Source organism: Dipodomys merriami, unplaced genomic scaffold (assembly GCF_024711535.1).
Source record: "Dipodomys merriami isolate MVZ:Mamm:240054 unplaced genomic scaffold, mDipMer1.0.p SCAF_24, whole genome shotgun sequence".
Lineage (NCBI taxonomy): Eukaryota > Metazoa > Chordata > Mammalia > Rodentia > Heteromyidae > Dipodomys > Dipodomys merriami.
Window position 1 is genome coordinate 5,508,615 of NW_027203826.1, and position 25,093 is coordinate 5,533,707.

The following is a 25,093-nucleotide window of genomic DNA, read 5'->3' on the forward strand; positions in this document are numbered from 1 at the left end:
ACTCTTCAGCTCAAGGCAAGCACTCTACCACTTGAGCCACAGCACCATTTCTGGTTTTCTAGTGGTTTTCTCTAGAGGTAAGAGTCTCACGGACTTTCCTGCCCAAGCTGGCTTTGAACCGTGATCCTCAGATCTCAGCCTCCTGAGTAGCTAGGATTACAGGTGTGAGCCACCAGTGCCAGGCTCACCAAGAAGATGATTTCTTATTGGGTGAGTCACAAGGTTACTCTGTGAGTACCTCATGGAATACGCAGCATATTGAAGACTCAAGGCATGACTCTGAGTACTTGCTAGCCTCCTATTTCAACCACCCAGTACTACCAAGAAAGAAAAAGAAAATCACATGTTTGTCAAGTCTTAGAAAACAATTGCAATTTGGAACTTAAGGTAGACAGACTCCAACCAACAAAGCTCCCAAGGCCAAAAACTACAAAACATATTTTAGAGGAAAAATTAATGATCACAAGATCTTAAACACTGGCACACATATGTAGATGAGAAGGGAGGAAAACATTTAGATTGATAAAGACCAAGCAGGAGAAACACCAGGTATCTACCTGTGGTCAGAGAAAATCACAGGACAAAAGAAACAAAGGACTGTGGATACGCTTGCCTGGCGGGGGAGGGGGCTATACTATTTTCAGGTTTACACTACAAGTCAAAGGATAAACAAAGAGAGTTCCCATATCTGCTGCTTAAGTTCAGCTGTGTAGTATCAAGGTCATTGTGGGAGTTAACCTCCCTGTGCCCCTCTCCCCTGATATATGCCACAGGTAGTTATGGTGAAGAATTGAGTTTGTTAATTCAAAGATTTACAGTAGTGTCTGCCACACACTAAATACTCAATACAAGTTACCTAGCTAGAATGCAAAAGATAGAATATAATATATACACACATGCATACTAATATCTCATACTCATATCTAATGAGTATTAAACAAAGAAATACACTATGTATTAAATATAGGAAATATGTGGAAATTAGGAAAAGTCAAAAGCACTAATGAGTGTTTACAGAGCATAACCAGAAAACAATTTTGCTTTTGTTGCAGAAAAATATAAATTAACTGCCTGAAGAGGTCTTCAGACTCCTTGAGTCCAACCTCTTCCCCCTAACCCCATCCCTACCACAACCCTACCCCTACCCAGCATACTTGAGTTCTGGTCCCTACTATAGAGAAGGAAAAAGTAAACAACTAGCTTTGTTTTACTCTTGCTACTGGGTAGGATGAGAACAAATATATATATAGGCTGGGAATGGAACCTAGGACCTCGCACATGTTAAGCAACTGGTCTATCACTGAAAACCATCCCCAGTTTTCAGAGTCCCCGTACCTTGAATCCCAATCTGGGGTAGAGTACCATTCTCCCAACCCAATCCGTTGCTTCAAAACTGAGGTCGTTTAGTACCTTATCACTGGCTTAGAAAAATAAGCAGAAGTCTCAAAGAAGCAAAGGGCATGGGCTGCTGAGAGCAGCTGCCCTGCAGGGAAGGGGTGGAGGGTGGGAATGGGAGGGAGGGGGTGGGTGTTAGTGGAGAGCCTGCCTCTCAATTCCAGCTCCTTAGCATTTTTTTCTACTTTGGAATTAGTTTAAAAGACTGTGTCACTAGAAACAACCCACAAAATATTCAGTTTGGAAACACAATATTATATAATCATCCCCCAAAAATGTATATTTGAGAATAATGAAGAATTCTGTGCTTCAAAGGAAAAAAAAATCTCAAAGTAAGAGAAGCCAACCACACCAAAAAGCTTTCTGTGGAATGATAAAAATAAAACTAAAATATCGGTTAAACTTTTAATTTTCTACTTTAAAATTTTATCAAATGATATAATTTTGGTGTGTGCTATTTTGGACTCAACAGTCTCTATTGTGTTTGAGAAGCCAGGATATTTCAGTCAGAGATGGATATATTTTACGCTCAGATACATTAAACAAACTCTAGTTACCCAATAGGTCAGATTATGTTTCTGATTAAACAACTTTCTGGTTAAATATAGAACTTAAACTAGCAACAGATTACTGGTGGTTTGCTATTGTTTGGTTCTTCACAAAGGAGCAATTATTGGAGAGCCCAGGATGGAGGAAGGAAAGGAAGCCTGCTTTTGGAATAATATAAAAGGACTTAATTTGCAGTTTTCAGAGAAAAAGAAGAATCAAATTGAAATAAAAGTGGTGTTCTGGGCTTAGGGACCTTAAAGGGCTCAATATTGAAAAAAAAACAAAAAAATAGATTATGGAAATATAAAACTATCATCTTAATTCTACTCGTACATTTGAAATAAAAGGTAAGAAGTATCTTAAAAAGAACTTTTATTTTGGCCTATCAACTGAAAATTAATGTTTTCACTGCATTTTTAGTCTAGGCTTGATTTGTGAATGTTAAGTAAGCATTTAGTCCATAAATTCCATGGGGTTTTTTTCTTGTACAGTAGATAAGAAGGGACAAGATAGTCAGGATATGGGGAGAGAGAGAGAGAGAGAGAGAGAGAGAGAGAGAGAGAGAGAGAGAGAGAGAGAGAATTAGTACCAGCACCAGGGACTGAACCCAAGGCCTCTTGTTCTTGCTCTACTTTTTGAACTATACTTGATGCTCTACCTCTACTCTTGCATTTTGCTTGTTAATTGGAGATAAGTGTCTCTCAGACTTTTCTACCCCAGATGGCTTCAAAGCCCAATCCTTAAATCTCAACTTACCTAAGTATTTTGGGTTACAAGCATGAGACACTGGCATCCTACTCATCCTAATATTCTAATAAGAATATAGAAAATTGCTAGGCCCCACTTCACAAGTCTGTAAATCCTTTTTTATCCATCCCTGAATCAAGTGGAAGGCACTGAAGCTCACAGAGTCACAGTCTTTGGATCACAATTAGTTATGCTATTTTGGTTTGAACTATGAATTTTGATGCCGTGTTCATCAATAAAAACAAAAGCCCTGTGATGATAAGATCTATTTCTCTCTAAGGGAACTGTCAAGGCAGAAATTCTTTGTATTTTCTAAATTATATCCTTTAAAATATGGGCATATATGCAACCATTTGCCAGTTTTGAGTTGTCTTCAAAAACCAAAGCTATTGTGGATCAGTCAGGAGATGTGTTCTTTTTCAGCAAAGATTCCTCTTTTAAAACCTTAAAAGATGATTATAAAATAATCTTTCTTCCTTAGTAAGACATGTTGTGGCTAGTATCTTACAGGAAGTAAATTGATCACGAAAATTCAATTTTTTTAGACGAAGTCTCTAGATAGCCTTGACTGGCCTCAAACTTACAAACTTACAGTCTTCCTATCTCAGCCTCTCAAGTGCTGGTATGCTCCACCATGCCCAAAAGAAAGTTCAATGTTTGTCATTCATTTATTATTATTGTAGAGGTGATATACAGAGGGGTTACAATTACATTAGTCAGATAAAGAGTGCATTTCTTTTTGAAAAATGTCATCTCTTCCCTAGCTCTCTCCCGTCCCTACTCACGAGTTGTATAGTTCATTTTCTATGTAGTGTCTAGAGAGTATTGGAGCTGCATTTGTTGACCTTTGTACCACCATTTCTGTGTCCTCCATTGCTCTCCCAAAGACAGATAAATGAACAAACAAGACAAAAGGAAATGAAAACAAAAACAGCAACAAAGAAGAAAATTCATTTCCACTTCCTGGGGCTCATGTCAATAAATATTATATGGTCAGATGCACAGAGCTATTGCACCTATGTGATTCTCTTCTAAGGATATCCTCCTTTGGTGTCACTGTGCAAATGCCTAGAAACCTGTATAATTGATCAGATTCCAGTGTATTTTTTTTTAGAAAATTCAATTTTTAAGAATCAATTTAAAGCCGAGTACCAGTGGCACATGCCAGTAATCCTAGCTACTCGGGACATTGAGATCTGAGAGTTGTGGTTCAAAGCCAGCCTGTGAGACTCTTATCTCCAATTAACCACCAGAAAACTGGAAGTAGTGCTATGGATCAAAGTGTTAGAGAACAAGCCTTGAGCACAAAGAAGTTAGGGACAGTGCCCAGGCCCTGAATTCAAGCCCCACACCCGACAAAACAAAATCAATTTAGCCATTTCAAGATAATCTGTTCACATGGGTTATATGTTTCTCCACTGAGGTCGCTGTGAAAGTCCAGAAAAGACAGAATATTTGCAGAATGGCAGAAGTAAGTGCCTCTGAAAATCTACCCTGTAAACTAAAAGCAGAAGAAAATTATTAATATGAACTCCTTAAGAACTCTGAAAAATAACCAAAAATTTGCAGCAATTTGGAGTATTTATTAAAGCAAAACAACTAGAACTGGGCAACAACAATGAGCTTTGTGAAGTTTTCATTTTGCTGGACTCTTCTGCTCCATTCTGCAGTGTCCTTTAAAAATAGCAATTCCAACACCATTGTTGCTGAGGAAGACAGCTGTCTATCAGCCACTAAAGGAGCAGGAGTAGCGTGAGGATCTGTGAATTATTACCATCATACCTGGCTTGTCTTTATTTAGCCTGACTCACATGTCACTCAGAAAGAAATGTTAGCATCCGTGTATTTGTCTAAATTCATCAATGGCAATGATATTCCGTTGCTGTAGCCTAGGGTGGCAAGACCAGTAGAGACAAAGAAGAGGTTGGCCCTCAAAACAAAAGGAAAACTTGGCTAATGACATATTCATAATGACTTTGAAAATGCCCAGTACATTCTTGAGTATGTGAAAGGCCAAAACTGTGTGAGTCTCAAAGTATTACAGAAAGATTCAAAAAGAAAAAAAAATCTACTCTCACCTCTGGCTAACCTTCAGGCTCTGGGAGTAGAAACTGAAGAATAAGGAGTTTGTAATTTGCTGGCCAGCGCATTGAAGGAGCACCCAGAACACACCCAGAGCCCATCAGAACCACAAGAGAAAGAAGGATGGGGACATGACTCAACCTTGAGTTCAATCTCTAGTACAAGAAAAAAAAATCTTGTGAGTTCATCAGAAGATTTTATTGAATTTAAATACAGAATAATTGTTACTATCCTGCCTAAGAAGTATGAGGGAAAAATATTAACAAAGGAACTAAGACTAAAGGCCATGCCGGTGTAAATGATATATAATGGGTGTCCTAGAATAAGAGAAATGGCAGAATGAATATATGGACAAATTGTCCCTCAAGAACATCCTATTTCTGGTTTAAACTATTACTCTGCACACCCAAGAAGTCTAATAAACAGCAATTCAAATAAAATTACAAGTTCTCAATGCACAGTCAGTCTAATCACATAACTGAGTAACCAAGAGTTAAAGATAATATCAAAAAAATCATCATAGGAAAAAAATGAACCGCATAAAAGAGAATCTCAGCAGGACTGACGCTGATTCCTCACCAGTGACCACAGGGGTTAGAAGGCAATGAGAAATGGACTCGAGTGCCGAAAGAACAAAGTCTAAGAACTCAACGTCCAGAAAAACTTGCCTCAAAACTGGAGAAGAAATTAAGATTTTACCAAGTTTTTGTAAGGGAAGGAATTCTTTAGTAACAGACACTTCAACAAGAACTGCTAGAAGAAGTTATTTTCAAGCAAGAGGATTTAGTCATAGTGAGCTAAATGCATATGACAAATTAAAAGTACTAGTACAACTAACACAAATATAAAAAGGTATGGGTACATTTTGTTTTAATCTTTTTCATCTACTACTAACTTATTTAGAAGATAACTGTCTAAATCAATAATTACAAAATGAGTTATTGGGCTCAAGTATAAAAATATAAGTTTATATGTGATTATAATAGAAAGGATAGGATAATAAATATTATTCTTTTTCCTGGCTATCATTTTTTATTGTTATTGTAAAGGTGATATACAGAGGGAGATACAGTTACATAAGTCAGGTAAATGAGTACATTTCTTTTGGAACAGTGCCACCCCTTCTCTCATTTTCTAGTTTTCCCCTTCCTATACCCTCCCCACACAAGTTGTATAGTTCATTTTCAACATAGTGAAACATTATTTCTTATATAGTAAAATTAAGTGGACATTAACTTTCATGAAATAGTTGAAAATCAAAACCAAGGGCAGTTTTTAAACTCAATATCTATAGCAAAGCAAAACAAGAGAATTATAATTATACTAGAAAATATTTCAGTATACAAATGTCAAAATGACAGGTGTAAATCCTATATTGTTAGTCATTACATTAAGTAAATAAACAGCTAATTGAAAGGATGAGATTATAATGGGTTTAAAAAAAAACATGATCTAACTCCATGCTCTCTGTAAGAAACACTTCAGATTCAAACAAACAGTAGTTTGAGAGTGTAAGATACATTCTCAGAGCTACACCAGGTAACAATAATTTAAAAGACTGCTGGGCAGCTATATCAATATCAAACAAAAATTGAAATTGGGATTAAAATATTGCTAGAAGAAGTGCATTTTATAATTACAAATACAGTGGTCTATCAGAAAGACATAATTATGAATATATATATATATATACACCTATTAACAGAGTTCCAGAGTTCATAAGGCCAAGACACACAGAGTTTAAAGGAGAAATAGGTACAAGTAATTGAGACTTCAATACTTCACTTTAAAAATGAGCTTGACAACCACATTTGTATCTTTGAGAATGTATCTATAGCCAGATGTTGGTGACTCATGCCTATAATATTTGGAACATGTAGTGATTTGGGGCTATGATCCTAGCAATGATGAGAAGTCTAAAATTAGGAGGATCACAGTTCACATGCATGCCTGGGCTAGAAAATAATTAGTATAAAATCAGAGCTAGAGTCATGGCTCAGCCTAGGAAGCATGAGGCTCTGTGTTCAAACCACCAGTACCTCAAAAAGTGTGTTTGGGAGGCAGGGAGGAGGAGGAGGGAGAGAGGCTGTTAAATATAATGGAAACAATTATACAACCTTGATCAAACATACCATTTCTAGAAAAACTCAAAGTAACACAATTGAAGGAGAAATAAACAATTGAATAGACCTATAATTAAGTAAAAAAAAAAAAAACCTGCATTATTGACTTAAAAACTACCCATAAATAAAGCCCAGGCTCATAAGGTTTTACTGGTGCATTCTACCAAACATTTGATGAAGAATTTAAGCTAGTTCTTTCTAACTATTTCCAAAAAGTGGAAGAGAAAAGACTATTTCCTAACACTCTATGAGGCCAGCATCACTCTGATAAATCTAGACAAGATACCATACGAAAGAAAGCATTATGCCCCTTATGAAAATAGACATAAAAATCCTCAACAAAATGCTAGTCATTGAATTCAGCAGCATGTTAAAAGCATTATATTCTGTGTCCAAGTGGCATTTTATGAGGAATACATGGGTGATTCAACACATAAAAATTACTCCATAAAACATTTCACATTAACAAAATGAAAGGGGAAAAAACATATGGCCATCTCGATGCAGAAAAAGCATTTGAAAAAACCCAACACCTTCATGAATAAAACAGTCAACCATCTAGAAAGAGAGGACAGCTTCCTCAAAGAGACAAAGGGTATTTTTGAAAATCTACTGTTAACATTAAATCAATGGTGAAAGAATGAAGGCTTTCCCCTAAGACCAGGAACAACACTCAGAGGTCCATCTTCGTGATTTCGCTGAAGGTCCTACATGCAAAAATATGCAAGAAAGAGAAATAGAAGAAAACTAGATTAGTAAGAAAGATTTCTCAGATGCCATGATCTCACTTACAGAAGATCCTATGGAATACATACCAGAATACTATTATAACTACAACTGAGAAACAAGTGGTAGAGCACCAAGAGTGAGTGAGCAAGCCAAGTAAGCTGGAGGCCCTGAATACAAACCTTGATACTAGCAAAAAAATAAAAATAAATAAAATACTTAAGTATACTTAGGTATATACATTCCTTTTGTTCAAAAAGATTCATGCACAGAAAACTGCAAAACATTGTTCAAAAATATCCAAAAGGGACTGGGAAAGTGGCTCAGTGGTAGAGTACTTGCCTTGCATGCATAAGGCCCTAGGTATGATTCCTCAGCACCAAATAAGCAGAAAAAGCCGGAAGTGGCGCTGTGGCTCAAGTTAGTAGAGCGCTAGCCTTGAGCTGAAGAGCTAAGGGACAGTGCCCAGGCCCAGAGTTCAGGCCCCATCACACACACACACACACACACACACACACACACACACACACACACACACACACACACACACACACACACACACACGCACAAACAAATCCAAGGGACCTAAGTAAATATATTCATATGTGTGGATCAAAGTAATTAACAAGTACTAAAGTAGCAAAAGGATGCACAGTTTCCACACAATTCCCACCAAATTCTCAACAGCCTGTTTTCTCTTCAGGAGTTGGCAAACAGGTCCTGAAATTCAATGGAAATGAAATAGACTCAGAATAGCCAAAACAATTTAAACATATACACATACACACATAAGCATCACCATCATCATCATCAAGGTGGAAGACTCATACTTCCTGGTTTTGAAATTTGTTTCAAAGCAACATTCATTAAGATAGACCTCATGTAATGGCAGCCCAGAAGTGCTACTACTGAAGAGCTTCTTCCTTGCGTCTCTACACTGAAGTAAAACAGATCAAATGAACTCCCAGAAAACTATCTGGACTTCCTCTTAAATGCAAAACTCTTAAGGCTTAATGGCATTTGAGAAATATGTGTAGTGAAAAGGAGAAAATCAAATCGGAGAAGTAGAAAGGTAGAGCGAGGAGCAAATTGATAAAATCCAAGGAATAAAAGCATTCTGAAAGGCAGAGGTGAGAAGTTACTACATCTGATAAAATAATAATAGGATGCTATCATGAAGGAATATAAAGGAAAAATATATTTCAGTAGAACTCTATACATACTAAAATTAGAAAAAGTATGGCTGTGAAGCAAAATTCAGAGACAGAAAATAATAGCATGCTTAAAAGAATGCAAAATGCAAAATGGAAAATTCTAATTACACAGTGTTCCCTCAAAACTTAAGCAAGGTAAAGTGGAGAAGAAAGAGTGAAAGGTATTTTCTAGCACAGCTTCAAATTAAAGGGCTCTACCAAAGTAATGGCCTTATCTGAGAGAAAGAGATAGATTATGTACTTCCTGACAGAAACTATTTGTGACATGTTCTGGTAAACAAACATACAAACAAATAAATAAAATCTAATTAGGCCTCTACATCTAACTCTAATTCACAGAGATCAAAAGGATTTGTTTCAACAGGATGCAATCCCATGTAAACTTTGGGAACCACTTCTTTTTAAAACAAATGAGTTGCCAAAAGGACATAAGGAGACATACAGCGGAAAGGGGACGTTTCTTGATTAAATTAGGTTCAAGATTAAAAATTAATTACAATGAATGGATTTTATTTGACTTCTGATTGGAGCAATCTCATGCACATACACATATACAAAAAGAGAAAACTAGGAAAAAGTATTTTACACTAGATATTTGATAATATGTTTTTTAATCTTTGGATTATTCGTAGGCATTTGTGATTGTAGATTTACTTCTAACTAACTGGATTATGAAAACTGGAAAATCAGATGGAACAAAATTAACAAAACTGGATCCCTATTGTTGATGAGAAGTCTGTGAACTTGTGTAGACCCATTACACTATATTTTAAATTTTCCATAATCAATTTGTGAATTAATTTTTAAAATGACCCATCAGAAAGAGGTAGTTACTAGGATTCATTCCCTTTGTTAGGCATGATGTTGTGAAATTTCTTCTAGAGAATAGTAATCGTCTACCTATACCTACAAATAAGAATCAAATAGATACCAGATTTTTCTCTAACAGTACCATTTTTCCCATTACTTGCATAATCTTGTATTAAATTACATAATCATGATGACAAATGCAATTGCCAAAAACACAGTACCAGATGTTTGAACATAATGAAAAAAAACCATTCAAGTGCTGAAGAAAAATTCCTCTAGTCTTGTAATGATCTACCAGGCCCAAATATTTATCAAAGATGAAAACAAAGTGTATAAGAATTCAGGAAGTTTAATTTCCATCCCCCCTTTTCTGAGGCTGTTGCTTAAGATTTTGGGGAGAAAAATTTATCTACAACAAAAAAGAGTTATGGCTTAAGTGGTAGAATTTTTGCCTGGCAAGTGTAAGACCCTGAATTCAGACCAGAGTACATTAAATATCTGTGTGTGTATGTATGTATGTATGTATGTATGTATGTATGTATGTATGTATGTATGTATTACTATTCAACACTAAGTGAAAGATTAAACTAACAAATTCATCAGCAAATAAAAATTAGGTTTATGAATACTAATATGGAATATGTAATAATATGGAATAATGGTGTAATTATATAAACATTGTTTAAAGTACATAGGGGAAAAATGCCTAAAGAAAAATACCTACCACCTTAGTAGCAGCTGCATTCAAGAAAAGGCAACTTTGGGTATGCTTTCTATTTCTCAGTATTTCTGAGAATTTCTTCCTGTTTGGGTGTCTTTAAGCTGCCGGGTGGGGTCCATGTTTGTGGGTATGGATGCTGCTTGCATCTCTCAAGCATGTGTAACTTGGAACTGGAAAAGGAATCAGGTGGCTCCCTATACGGTGTGACTTGAACCAAGAAACCTCTGAGCAGTTCCCCAAACTAAGCAGACAAAGAATACTTGGCTTGCTAAGTCCTACGGAAATGCACAAACTTTTTCAATGCACGATGAAAGGTCAATGAAAGAGGCCTTTATTTTCTCCTGCATTTTATTGCCATCAACTAACACAGCATCAACTGGCACAGAGCTGGTGTTCCAGAGGCTTTAGCTTGGTGAGAGATGACTATAGATTTTGCAAATACCAATGAGTGAATGTAATGAGTGCAATGAGTGTAATGAATGAATGGATTAGCCCATGAGTCTAGCCTTTCTTGGACATTGGTAGCTAAGAGACATGGAGAAGTTCCATGCTTCTGTGTACATTTTGAAGTGATAGAAAAATGATTTACTTTATGTTTTCAAAAGCAGTAAGGAGAACAGCACATGAAAGATACACAAACTGCCACAGTATAAATTACAGAAATAACATTGTTTCTACTGTATTTTTAAATTATTTTCCTCTTAAACTTCTCATTTGGGAATGATGGAAACCTTATAAAAGTAGCAAAGAAGCTAGGTGTCAATGCTGCTGATGCTCGTAATCCTAGCTACTCAGAAGACTGAGATCTGAAGATCAAGATTTGAAGCTAACTGGCGTGGGAAACTTATGAGACTTTTATCTCCAACTAACTACCAAAAACACGGGGAAGTGGAGCTGTGGCTTAAGTGCTAGCAGTAAGCAAAAAAGCTCAGGGACAATGCCCAGGTATTGAATTTAAGCCCCAGGACTGGCACACACACACACCAAGCACACACACACACACACACGTAACAACGATATTGCAGTCTTCCCACAGATCCCTTTCTCTATTCTCCCCTTATAAGCATTTCATGCTTGTCTAAACTAAAAACTGACATTGGGGCTTTTTATGAACTAAAGTCTATATTTGCTTGGACTTTGTCAGGTTTTGAACTAACGTCTATATTTCCTTGGACGTTGTCAGGTTTTCCATGAAGGTTCTCTGTCTATGCAGCATCCAACTGGGGGCTACTTTGCATCAGCTGTTGCCATCTGCAGCCTTTTCTAGTTCATGAAGTCTCTCCAATCTTGTCTTGGTTTTCATGATTTAAGTTAGTTTTCAGGAGTTCTGCCAAGAATCCTATAAGATGACTGGATTTGTCTGCTGGTTTCCTCATACAAAGACATGATTTATTTTCTGGAGTGAATAACATAGAAATGACCTTCTTGTGGTGAGGGAGTGACCGATGGCATCCACAGGATGACAACAGTGATGTTAACATTCCACTCCTGGGTTAAGGTAGAGTTTGCAAGACTCCTCTGTAAAGTTGCTAATGCTGTCTTCTGCACTGGAAACTTTAGGAATGAGTCATGAATATAGCTCACTCTCCATGGGAGGTGAAAAGTAATTAAGCAATTTTAGGAAGACAGAGTAGATTCGGAATTATCGACTTATTTAGAACATATGTTTCATAAATTCTGTCACACTAAGAGGACAGAATAGAAAATCTGGAAATAAACTTGCACATTTGTGGTAAAAAAAAAAAAAATTTCACAAAGGTACCAAAAGCAAACAACGGGAAGATGGAGGAAAGAGGATGAATAAGAAAAAGTTTGAACTTCCATCTAACCATAACAGAAAGCTAATCATATCTCTTGTGGGGGAAATGGTCCCTACCCCATTGTTCTTCCTGGGTGCACTTGTAGCCCCTTCCCTAGAAGTCCCCACCCAGTATTTCTAACATAACCCAGGTAACTGGTACACCTGGGGGCAGTGGAAGGTCCCCCAGGCTGTGAGGTCTTCTCTGAGATCACACCTCCTCTCCACACTCTCTTATCTATTAGTCTTCATCATCAGTTCCCCCTGGTTTTGCTCCTGGCCCCTGGCAGCCTTTCCCTTGCCCCTTGCCCCTCCCCCTCATCCATCTTTCCCTTCCTCTGCATCCCTTGCACCCCACCCCCACACCCACATGCCTCTGTCTTGTACAGGCCAGCAGTGTGCTCTCCCCCCAATAAACGCTTTTCTGCCTGAACCAAGCGATGGTCTCCTTTTGGCTGAACCTTAAACTAAAATTTACAAATTAGTAAGTCATAGTAATAGATACATAAAAAACAAATACATGGAAATACTAAAAATACCTATAAGCCAACTTTCTTTTGTTATGACAAAATAACTGAGAAAAGCAGGAAAGGAGGAAATATTTATTTTGGCTCACAGTTTCATAGGTTCCAGCCCATGATGCATTTTTGCCTTGTTGTTTTATGCCTGAGATGAAGCAGAACATCATAGAGTTAGAGAGCAAGTGACAGAGCAAAGCTGCTCACATCAGGGTGGCAAGGAAGACAGAGGAGGGGTGGGGGAGAGAGAGACAAAGAAAGAGACAGAGACAGGAAGAGGGAGGCCAGAGTCCCAATACTCCACTCAAGATACCCAATGATTTGACTTCCTTCCCCTAGGCTCCACCTCCTATGGTTTTCACCTTCTCCGTAGCACCACAAGGCGGCAACCAAACCCTAACAACACATGGTCTCAAATTAAACATCACCAAAAGAAAAAGCTACACGAATTTAAAGTCCTGAAACCAAACTTAGGGAAGGTTGAGCTGGGGTGGGGGCAAGACATCAGGATTTATATTATAAGCACTTCATTATCATTTAATTTGCTAAACACTGGAAAGGTAACATGCTAAATATCAAGAAATATTTTAGCATTAGTGAATTTGTCACAACTTGTGTGTGTATATAAACCACAGGCCTTGTGTATTCTATGTACATGTTCTACCTCTGAGCTATATCCCTAGTGCACATCTTTTTTGTGACTTTAGTTGGAGTAAAATATAGGAAAGATAATATTAAAAATAAATGTTACTAATTCCTACCATCTGTGCTAGTCCTCAATCCTGGGCTCTTCACTTTTCACCTTCCTCTATCGTTCCCATCATTTTACCCACACAAGGAGCTCTGGCTCAGACCTAGAATCTAATCTGAGCTTTAGCATTAACTAGCAGTGCAACCTTGAGGGAGTCACTTTTCTGTGGTCTTCAACTTCTGTCTGCAAAGTGAAACCCTCTGACTAAATACTCGGGTCTCCTGCAAGTGGGGACAGTGACAACAGCTTTCTCCCCTACTCCAAAATGTTAAGGGATAGCAAGTGGGCTCCTGGGCATGCATGCTGACATCCTGTGTGTATACTTTCCCGGGCCTTGCTTCCCACTTTATCCTAAAGCTGACAAGCTAATTCCCAAACATTTGTTTACACTGCCCTCTACTGTACAGAAACCACCATTACTACAAAGGCCACAAAGAACAGTTACCATGGCTAGGCAAGGCCATGGTGGGGCTGCTGACTCACACGCAAACAGCCGATACTATATTCAGAAAACGTTGAATTCAAACCATAAAATCATGTTTGACCAATACATCCTGCTCCAGGGTGTGAGATATTACCCTGATATATTAGAAACCCCAAGTTTTGCTTATATCAGTCCTCTTTTGATTGCTGGGCAGATTAGGGTAAGATAAAGAAAGGCATGAAGGGCTGCAATTATATTATAAATGATTCTAGAAGGTTCTAGAAAAAAGCCCTGATGAATCACTGTTGGAAGGCTAATGATATTTGGATTTGAGCCATGAAGGGTGAAACAAAAGTAAGACTTTTCCTAATAAAAGTTCATTAAAAGTGTACTATGGGCCTTTAGTTAGATCTCCATTTGAATACTGTTTCTGTAATTAAAACAGGGCAGTCTTCCCTGCAGAAACTGAGTTTCACCTTACATTTGCAACACATAGTATATAGGCTATAGTTTTTTTTGCAAGTTATCAAGGTTTCTTTTCCATTTCTTAACAGGTCAGTGTGACAGTCTGACCATGGCCGAACTCAGTCTGCCAGGTATACTGCCCTTCAGTATGTCTTCCATGTGAAGTAGATGGACATGTGCTGAAGATATAAAAAAGGAAAAGAGAGTATGAGAGAAACTTTTCCACTGAAACAATTGACTAAGTATAGCTCAATCCTCTCAAATGCGGATCAACTGTTCCCAGAACTGCTCTTACTGTTCCCTATAACCAACCTCCACAACTTCCCTATAAATGAGGAAATGTATCTGAAGCCCAGAACAATAACTGGCTTTGGGCTGGTTGGTGTTGCACAACCTTGTCATGATTCCCTTAGCATGGCCTTGGGTACAACCATCTGGCCCTGGTCATCATCACTTTGGTGTTAAAGCAATCTCTTGCCAACCTGCCTTTCCCTCGAGGTTCTGATTGCAAAATATTCCTCTTCTGCTTGAAGAGCTTAGAGTAACTGTAAAGCACAATGTCACACCTTGGCTCTTGCAAAAGCTCTAGTTAGTACACAAAGAATCTGTTGGGATTAGGAGTTGAGACAAAAACAAAGATGTTAAGGCACAACAGACTTGGACACCTATGAAACTTTGAGTAAGTTACTTAAACTCCATCTTTGACTAATTACCTTCTTTCTAATGTAGTCTTCATAATGCATGTAGGGTAAAAAATAATTCTTCCTAATTAGGGTATAACTTTGAAGAGTAAGAATAATAAATCCTAATCAATCAGTTCGATGCTTTTTTGCAAATGTCTCTCATGTTTGGGTGAATACACAACATATTTACAGCACAGAGGGGGAGCCATTGCACTCCTCACGTAAATCGTTATCCCTTCCATATGGCTTTACTCTTCTGTCCTCTACCCTGAGTTTGGTTTGCTGGTATTTGATCATCATGGTTGGAATAATATAATGTGTACTCTTCTGTGTCTGGTTTCTTTCTTCCATTATTATTTCTAAAACATATGCTAAATTTATGTATAATTTTTTAAAGAAATTGTCAAGCCATTTTCCAACACAGTTGTCTCAATTGTCCTGACACTAGCAATCTATGAGCATTCTACACCCTTGCCAGTTTTGGGCACAATTCATTTTTTTTTAATATGTCATGCTCCATCATTATCATGGCAGAAGTATGAGGCCAACCTAGGCTTTTGACACTTGATGTCTTGGGGAAGATGACTCCCCTATGGTCAAAGGCTATCCCATACATTGCGAAATGTTTAGCAACACTTCAAAATGCAATCTCACTCTCCCAGTATGACATCTCAAAAATGCCTCCGGACATTGCCAACTGTCCGTTGGAGGGGGCAGGAAACCTTTGGTTGAGAGCTATTATACAGTGGCAGAAGACTAAAGCCAGAGTTAGGTATTTGTTGCAAACACAGTTTGATGTGGCACAGAAGCACCAATTTCTTTTTGGGCATTATTTCAATGTTCTTTCCAAGTTTCATATCTTTCTCATGGAATAATTTCTTCAATGTACAAATAATACCCCAGACACGATAAGGAAAGTTTATTTGGATGTCCAATTATTTTCTTAAAAAAGTTTAATACCTGATAAAATAAAACAAAATTTAGTACCATAGAAACTTTCTGACATATACAATGACATATTATTACTATGTACAACTCCAAACAAATGGTTCCAGCTCCAAGTAAAGGGATGTTGAACAACCTAAGAGTTAAGCTGTAGGAAATTGCATGGATGGCCAGCGTTTTCCTTGGCTTGAAAAAAATCATTCAATTAAAAAATATAAATAAGACTTTCATTGAATTGGATCATAAAAAATGCTATCTGCAGTTCAGTTGTCTAGATCTTAGGAAGTCTGTAGTAATTATGAAACCCCATGAGTGTTCAAATATCAATCTTCCAGAAGTCCGGTAGTTCACAGTTTGTCTATCAAAAATAAAAGCTATTCCTTCTAGTGGCAGAACTCAGTATACAGTTCATATGCCATTCTTCACCAGCTCATGGACTCCATTCTCATCGATGATTAAAGGGGCATGGAATTCCTTATCTGCCACATAGCTTTCAATTCCCTAAACAACAAAAAAAAGATTGAAATGAAATATAGTTAGAAAAGTAGTAAGTACCTGTCATAAAATGGTAATCCTAGAGTGGTAATAGACTTAAAAGCATGAACATCAAAGATTGGGTTAAGAAAATAACTTTAAAAGACAAAAATATTAACATGTGATTAGACTTTATGATAATTTAGTTTGGCATAAAATAAATTGAAAAAAGGAAGTTACTCTGACTGATGTTAGTCTTCTTTTTATTTGTTGTTGATGTTGTTTTTAGTGTTAAGAATCAAATCCAGATAGGTAACAGTCAATGATACAACAACCTACAGTTGAAATTTCACTTTTTAAAAATATGCAGTATTTCAGAAATGGTAGGGCAAATGGTGAACTAATTCAGCAGCAAAACCCACTAGACACTGTTGGAAATAACTCATATAACTTTGGGGGAAGGGAAGTCAGGAAAAACTGGGAGAGAATGAGGGAAAGTATGACAATGTTCAAAAGGAAATGGACTCATTACTCATATAACTGTAACCTCTCTGTACATCACTTTTCCAATAAAAATTTTAAAATGCAAAAAAACAAAAAACAAAAAACAAAAAGAATCAAATCCAGGGCCTTCACCTGCTAGTGAAGAGATTATGATGCCATTCCTAAAGTTAAAATATTTATCTTTTCTATAATCATTGCCTAATTAAGTTCACTTTCTCGCAAGACGATGATCTCTGATACCACAATGGAACAATAATGATAAGGCACTCCAGAAAAAAATACAACAGTTGACACTCTCAAATCCCTGGGTTTTAAATGCAGCGTTTTAAGAACAAAATAGGTTCTTTGAAAGTAAATTTTCACAGCATTAAAAGATAATTTATCAAAAAAAGACAAGGGTGATATATACATATATATATATATATATATATGTATACACATATACATATATGCATATACACACAGACAAACATATACACATATATGTTGTTGTTTTGAGTTGTTGGGGTTATTTTGGTAGGAGGTTGGATTTTTTTTTTTTTGTCGGTCGTGGGGCTTGAACTCTGGGCCTGGGCGCTGTCCCTCAGCTCTTCAGCTCAAGGCGAGCGCTCTACCACTTGAGCTACAGCGCCACTTCCAGTTTTCTGGTGGTTTATTGGAGATAGGAGTCTCACGGTCTCTCTTGCCCGGGGTTGGCTTTGAACCGCGATCCTCAGATCTCAGCCTCCTGAGTAGCTAGGATTACAGGCGTGAGCCACCAGCGCCTGGCTGGTTGGATTTTTTTTAAGTGGGGGTGAGGGGGGGTGGTGTTTGTGTGTATCCTGGTAACTGGTGTTTGAATTCAGGCCTTTTAACTCAAGGCTGGTGCTCTACCACTTCAGCCACAGCTTAAGTCTTTTTGCTAGTTAACTGGAAAAAGAGTCTCAAGATGTGTCTGCCTAGGTTGGCTTTGAACCATGATCTTCAGATCTCAGCCTTATAAGTAGCTGGGATTATAGGCCTTCACCCCAGCACTCAGTTGATTATATATATTTAAAGCCTATTGCAATTGAGTAGATAGGTGAAAGGGACAAAGCACTCTACATTTCTGTTAGTGACAACTAACTCACTTACAGGACAGATGCAAAGACCTAGTAGGAATTGTCAATGAGAAGTATTTAGATGCCTGTCTCAAGCACTCTACCACTTGAGCCAAGTCCCTAGCTATTTTCAGTGTAATTATTTTCTCAGTCTCATTTTTCTTGCTGGGATCAGTCTGGACTGAAATCTTGCTATTGTCTGCCTCCCTTGTAGCTAAAATGATACATTTATGGCATAAAACCCAGATTTTTCATTAAGACTGGGGGTAGCTAGGATTATAGGCATGAGCCACTGTGCCCAGGTAGGTTATTTTCATTGATAAATAACTGTATATATTGATGTTGTTTCAGAAAATGTAAATTGTGATAGAATCCAGTTCATGAACATTTCTTTCTTTTTTTTTTTTTTTTTGTCAGTCATGGGGCCTGAACTCTGGGCCTTGGTGCTGCCCCTCAGCTCTTCAGCTCAAGGCAAGCACTCTACCACTTGAATCACATCACCACTTTCAGTTTTCTGGTGGGTTATTGGAGATAAGAGTCTCATGAACTTTCCTGCTGGGGCTGGCTTTAAACCACTATCCTCAGAGCTCAGCTTCCTGAGTAGCTAGGATTACAGGTATGAGCCACCAGCACCTGGCTCATGAACATTTCTATCTCTTCAAATACCACTTTTGTGGTGAAAACATATGAAATCAACCTTTAGCTGCTTAGAAACATAGAACAGTTTGTAAAAAGAATTGGGGGAAAAATAAAGCAAACTTACTTCACCAGCATAGGAGATGAGGGGAGAGATTTCACACTGGATTGGCACATCATTGGCATCCTTCAAACTAAGGGGGAAAATACGTTAAGAATTTTGTTTCTCCTACAGTTCTTATGAGAGTAAAGAGACCATAACTTTCTTCTGAGAAGCCTGCAGATAACAAGATTGTGCTAATTAAACAAATGGAATCGATCCTACCCCATTAAGTTAACATAGAATTTTCATAGTCAGAAAACACTATTTGGGGCAATAATACTAATTCTTTACAGCATTTCAACAATATTTATCTATAATGCCCTTACCAAAAAAACAAAAACAAAAAAGTTGTTATCATTTCCAAAAGTTGGAACGATTATTGAGTATATACTTTGTGCTGGGGCTTACTACTACATACTCGAATACTTTGCATTTCACTAGAATCTAACAAGTCAGCCACTAATGTTGAAAAATTCTATTGTATTAATTACTTTGAGCAGCAGGGGTTTTTATTGGCCACTATACTGGGCCAATGGGTACACATGCTACTCAATATATTTTTTAATCATTTAAATTTCAAAATCATCTTCTCAATCATAATAATCACATTTCAAATGATCAATAGCCATCAGTGACTAATGACTACTAAACATCAAACATTTATATACAGAGATAGAGAGAGATAGAAATGATAATGATAAATATTCATTGCAGAAAGTTCCACTAGGCAGTATGGATCTAACAGTCAGTTACATCATGTGTCAGTAGTTGTTCTTTTTATACAATCCAAATCTCCTAGATTAGCTCAGTTTATCTATTCATGGGATGTTTATAAGTGTTTTTGTTTCCAAAATTCCCTTTTCAAAGTGCTCAGGCAAGAATATACCCAAATTAAAGTCAAGGGCAAAGTCATCACTTGCCTACTTCTAGGTTATAATCTAATATTTACAGCCTTTTGAAATTCTTACTTTTTAGATTATCTAACATAATAATCAACAAATAGTGTTTCCAATATATTCTTGACTGTTGCGTTATTTGTCATTTCAAGAATCCTAGCATTAGAAAACAATATAGTACACAAAAACCTAGTCTTTTGCGGCTTCAAGTCACAGGTCTTCTCTTCTTTCCCAAGTACAGTCTCAAACGTTTGTGGAATCAATAAAAGCAGAGGGCCTGAGGTTAGTCACAGGCCACTTTCTCCAAGTAGAACAACTCACAGCATTTAAGACACTCAATATCCTGCCCCAGAATACTTAGTCCTGCTGCATCTAACTCAAACAAGTTCAGACACACTGGATTACCCCAAATCATTTAACAATAATCCTTTGACCATAAAAACTATATATACCTAAGCCAGGCACCATTGGCTCATACCTATAAGCCTAATTACTCAGGAGATTGAGATCTGAGGATAATGGTCCAAAGCCATCCTAGGCAGGAAAACCATTCCTATCTCCAATTAACCATCAAAACAAATAAGCCGTAAGTGGAGCTGTGGCTCAAGTGGTAGAGAACCAGCCTTGAGCAGAGAAAGCTAAGGAAACATGCCCAGGCCATGTTCAAGCCCCAGTATTGGCACAAAAAAAATTATATATTTCAAATGTGTCAGAAGCAGTTGATCTTTATACTGACAGCACATAATTCAATTAAGTAAGAATTGAATGCTGTTTTCATTGAGCCTCTTGCTTATGCTAATAGGTGCAAGCTGGGATCCACATTTAACCTCCCTGGCCTATAACCTGCCCTGGATTTTAGATAACACCTACAAATTTGTCACTGTGGGCCCAAACACCCATGGTCAGATTCTTTAGTAACGCATGCTCCCCACTTCCAGCATGCATTGAGATTCGGAGTTAGTGTCACCAGACAGATACCTGCCACCAAGTAAGCAATGCACCCCCACCAAAGCTTCAATCATCCTCCCTGCAGACCCCAAAATGCAGAGCACTACACTACAATGCCAGTTAGTATGGAGAAAGCACAGCCCCATCACCATGCACTGCCGGCAGGCTGGTATATTTACTTTTGATTGACATCAGCTCTGATGGTCTCTGACCTTCCATTTGAAGCACTGCTATGTAGGAATAAATAAACATTAATGGGAATGGAAACAAACCAAATAATAAACACACTTGACTGATGACGTGTCAAACTTAATCAAAAGTTTGACCCAAGAGACCTGATGCAGTAACAAAACCAACTCAACGCTGTCAAAACTAAAGCAGAAGAACAATGGGACATGCCATGGAACAAGCTTGCTGACAATGGACAGCCCACCCAAAGAGCAGGCTGAGAGCCTGAGAGCCACGCTGGCATTTGCTCCTCCTTGTGAAGCCGTGTGGCACATTCAGCTCTAAGGCCCAATGGGTCCACATCTGGTGAGGCAGTCATGCTTTTGTGTATGCAGCCTGCAGTTTTCTCCCGTAAGAATGAAAACTGCATGGCAGAATGCTTTCTGTCTGTGTACATAAACACTTAACCTTTTCATCATAAAACATAAGAGTTAGCTTACAAAATCCTTTATTTCAGATTTGTACAGTTTTGTTTTTAGCTTCTGAAATCCAAACCATTTCTAAAGTTTGTAGATAGCTGAGTACAGCTGGCATTCATTAGGGCATGCCACGGCTGGAACAGAGGTGGACCTCACCTCATCAGGCATTGGGTGCCTCCCATGTACAACCCTCATAGCTGAGGAACTTTCCCTGTGCTACGGTGTGCTGCTGAAGAGCTTTAGCCACACAACACATCAAAATCACTACTTTCTGACCATTATTTAGAAGGAATGACTTCACTGATATGTGGAAATATTTCCAAAACAAAACTATAGAGACTTAAAAAGAGATTCCTCTTCAATGGACAGTAAAGTTATTATTCTCTTTGTAATGGGCAAAAACTGGATAGTTCACATCAAGCACTGCCCATACACTTTGCTTTTTAAAAATTTATTTAGGGATATTTAAGAGAAGAGGAAGAGTCCAAGTAAGCATTCAGACAAAAGAGAAAAGGTACGGACTTACCGGGGAATTGCTGGAAGACGAGAGCCATTTTCATCTATGAAGTGGCCCCCAGCATTGAGGACCCAGCAATGGTGAAGGGACATCAAGGCATGCCTGGCGGTCGTAGGGTTGTCCTTCCCATTCTGGCTGTCTGCATTCTTCAGTGGGGAAAACTCATCTTCCCGTAATACTTCATACACCACAAACTTCCTGCCGTGAAACCATATGAAGATTTCATTCTTCAATAAGATTGCAGAAGCTGGGTGCCAATGGCTCAGATCCGTAATCCTAGCTACTCAGGAGGCTGAGTAAGATCTGAGGATCACAGTTAGAAGCCAGCTTGGGCAGGAAAATCCAAGAGAACCTTATCTCTAAATAACCAGCAAAAAGCTGGAAGTGGAGATCTGACTCAAGTGGTAGAACAAAAGAGCTGAAAGATAGCTCCTATGTCCCCAGTCCAAGCCCCAGTATTGACAATAAATAGATAAATAAATCAATAAATTAACTTCTTCTTTCAAATTAACTAAACTTGGCTATTTACTGCTACATTTTCTTCACCTTGTTCCAAACAAATGACAAAATAATGCTCATCCCTGGTTCAAACAAAGTAGGAATTTTTGTCTCCAGCATAAAATTAAAACCATCACTCTCACTCTCCAACTAAAAATACTTCATTTTAGAGCAGAAACATTCAAGATTTTATTGCATAAAGATCATACTATCAGTTATATACAGGTAGAATGATCATATATAGCTAATCTATCTTCTGTATTTCATATTGATCATATTCTGAAACATGTATCTTACATCAAATGAGACATTTATAGAGATCTACATAAGCCATACAATATGTTCACTGAAACAGGTACATAGAGGAGATATATCTTAAACACCAAGTAGGTTAACTGTTCATCTTTGTCTTCTGCTTTTAGTTACTTAGCCAAAAATAAGAGTTTGGCAAATCTACAGGAGGCCCACCTAATAAATTAGTTGATAAAAAGAAACCCATATTCCAAGGAACCTCAGACCATACGCTCATGGGGCAATGGTTTTATACTAGAGAATGATAATGTATATAAAGTACATGCTCACAATCAGATTGACTATGAACTATGTACTCTCAACCTTCTCCTGCTAGAGGTATGACTTAAGTAGTAGAGCATCTGGTAAGTGCAAGGCCTTGAGTTCAGACCACAGAATCACCAAAAATAAAGATGACAAAAGAGAGAGAATGGGATTTTTAAAAATTTCCTCAGAACAGTTCCCTGCCTTAGAGAGAGAAAAGCTACATTTCAAGACATATATTTAATCTTACTGCTGCAATTCAAAGCATACTTTGCAAACTGGAAGATGTCAAAGACAAATTTTTCCATCTTTATTCCATTTGGTTTGTCTGGCTTAATTAACTGCCCCTGGGAATCCACATATGGAATCTTCTTTTGTGCCACATGGTGCTGCAATTGAGGTTCATACACACTACAAAGTAAAGGAGAAAAGACAGAATCACTTTCCAGATTTAAAATGTCATTTAAAAAATTGATAACAACTAGGCACAAAACAACAACTATCAGTATTAAGATTTTCAAGTGATAGATAAGTTTCAGTTCATGTTTAAATATAAAAGAATATACTTCCTCCTTGCACTTCCTTACATTTAAAGAAAAAATCAAGTGATTTCATATTAAAAAATAAGCATAAAGTTGGACATCACTACAGTATATGCCTATAATATTGGGGGGGGGGGTGATGCAGGAGGCACATGTCAGTCTGGGATACATAGTAAGATTCTGTATCAAAAAGTAAATATATTAGAAAAGCACATCCATGTACTCACACACACACACACACATCTTATACCAATGTCTCTTCCATTATTTCTTTTATAAAATGTTCACTCTGCCCTAACTCTGAATACATTATGCAAGGTGAGTATTAAAAACTACTAAGATGAATTAATACAAACATTAACCTGATTTCATCAGTTCACAACATGTATGTGTACTCACAAATCACACTGTACCCAATAAACATATGCAAGTATTACATGATAATTAAAAATAAAAACAAAAGATCAGGTATAGTGCCTCAGATTTATAATCCCAGCTACTTGGGAGATAAAGAGCAGGAAAAGACCAACCCAGGCCAAAAATTCAGCAAGACCTCCTCTCAACCAATAGCTAGGCATGGTGAAATAGACCAGCCATCTCACCTAGGTGGTGAACATACATAGGAGGCTTGAAGTCCACATAGCAAGTGGGCAAAAACATGAGTCTGTATCCAAAAACAGTAAAACAAAAAGGGTTGAGAGCCTGGCTCAAATGGTATAGTGCCTGCCTAGCAAGCCTTTGGCCCTAAACTAATGAACCAATTAAACAAATCCCAGTATCTTTAAAAAAAGTAGATAATCATTTTGAATTGTCTAAAAACTATCACGTGAATCTAATAGTGAAAATGTCCTTTAAAATCCTGTGAGATAAAATAGTTCTTATTTTATACTTGGTGTTACTGCCATGCTGATTTTCATCCAAGTCTCAAGTGCTTCTTTCTTTACTCTCCTTTCATGCACTCAATCCTAAATGTTAGTGTTAGAACCAACCCAATTAGAATGATATGGGAAGCTGTTTTAAAATTGAGATGCAATCCAGAAATACTGATTCTGCTCCTAGAAGGCAGACTTGGCTCTCCATTGTAGTAAACAGTTTTATTTCTTCTTCTTTGATTCAACAGAACATAGTACACAGCTAAGGGGCTGGGAGGGTAAAGAAACAAGGCAATGCCTTGGGTTCCAGTTAATACACTGGGAGGGATTCCTACCAAGGTCCCACCATATGCTTTATCTGACTAAAAACATTACAATGTTTTTACATTACATTCCCTCTTATAAAAGTGATCTGGGTGAGTGGGGGAAGGGGAGTGGAAAGGTGAATCCTAAGGGACTAGAATATCCATCTACAGAGGCTTAATTTGCAACAATAACAATGTCTCAACAGCCCAATCTTGTCCATACTTGACCACGTCTCTCAGAAATGGAACAGTGAAGAAGTGATTGGCAATGTTCCCCGCGTTGAATACCAGTCGTCCATCTGAGCTTCGTTTCTGAGCTGTTGCTAGAGAAATCTCGCTATATTCCACCACCTGGTATACTCCATCCACTCGGCAAACCACTCCAACTGGCTCTGTAGGGTTCGTTTTCTCTACCACCTGGACAGCAGAAATAGATAACAGAAGAGGAAGAAACATTACAGAATGAACTTTTGGAGATCTGAAGATTTGCCTTATCAAAGACCACATTTTTCATTTTGCTTACATTGTCTTTAAAGAACTGAGAAAATTGTTTAACTTTAGATACA

General features: G+C 37.7%; 1 protein-coding gene across 5 annotated transcripts in view; it reads right to left on the reverse strand.

Moving 5' to 3' along the window:
• Positions 1-15,910: 15,910 nt before the first annotated feature.
• Positions 15,911-25,093, reverse strand: part of Uap1 (UDP-N-acetylglucosamine pyrophosphorylase 1) — a 32,274-nt gene continuing 23,091 nt past the window's right edge. For 2 of the 5 annotated variants that reach the window (XM_070034209.1, XM_070034208.1), the window contains exons 6-11: positions 24,751-24,944; positions 23,079-23,219; positions 21,765-21,953; positions 20,771-20,821; positions 18,772-18,838; positions 15,911-16,452 (exon numbers count right to left, since the gene is read on the reverse strand). In XM_070034209.1, coding sequence (XP_069890310.1) covers positions 16,360-16,452; positions 18,772-18,838; positions 20,771-20,821; positions 21,765-21,953; positions 23,079-23,219; positions 24,751-24,944 — 735 coding nt within the window. In that variant the 3' untranslated portion in view covers positions 15,911-16,359. The remainder of the gene's footprint in view (positions 16,453-18,771; positions 18,839-20,770; positions 20,822-21,764; positions 21,954-23,078; positions 23,220-24,750; positions 24,945-25,093) is intronic. The other 3 variants (XM_070034210.1, XM_070034207.1, XM_070034206.1) reach the window with 2 other exon arrangements.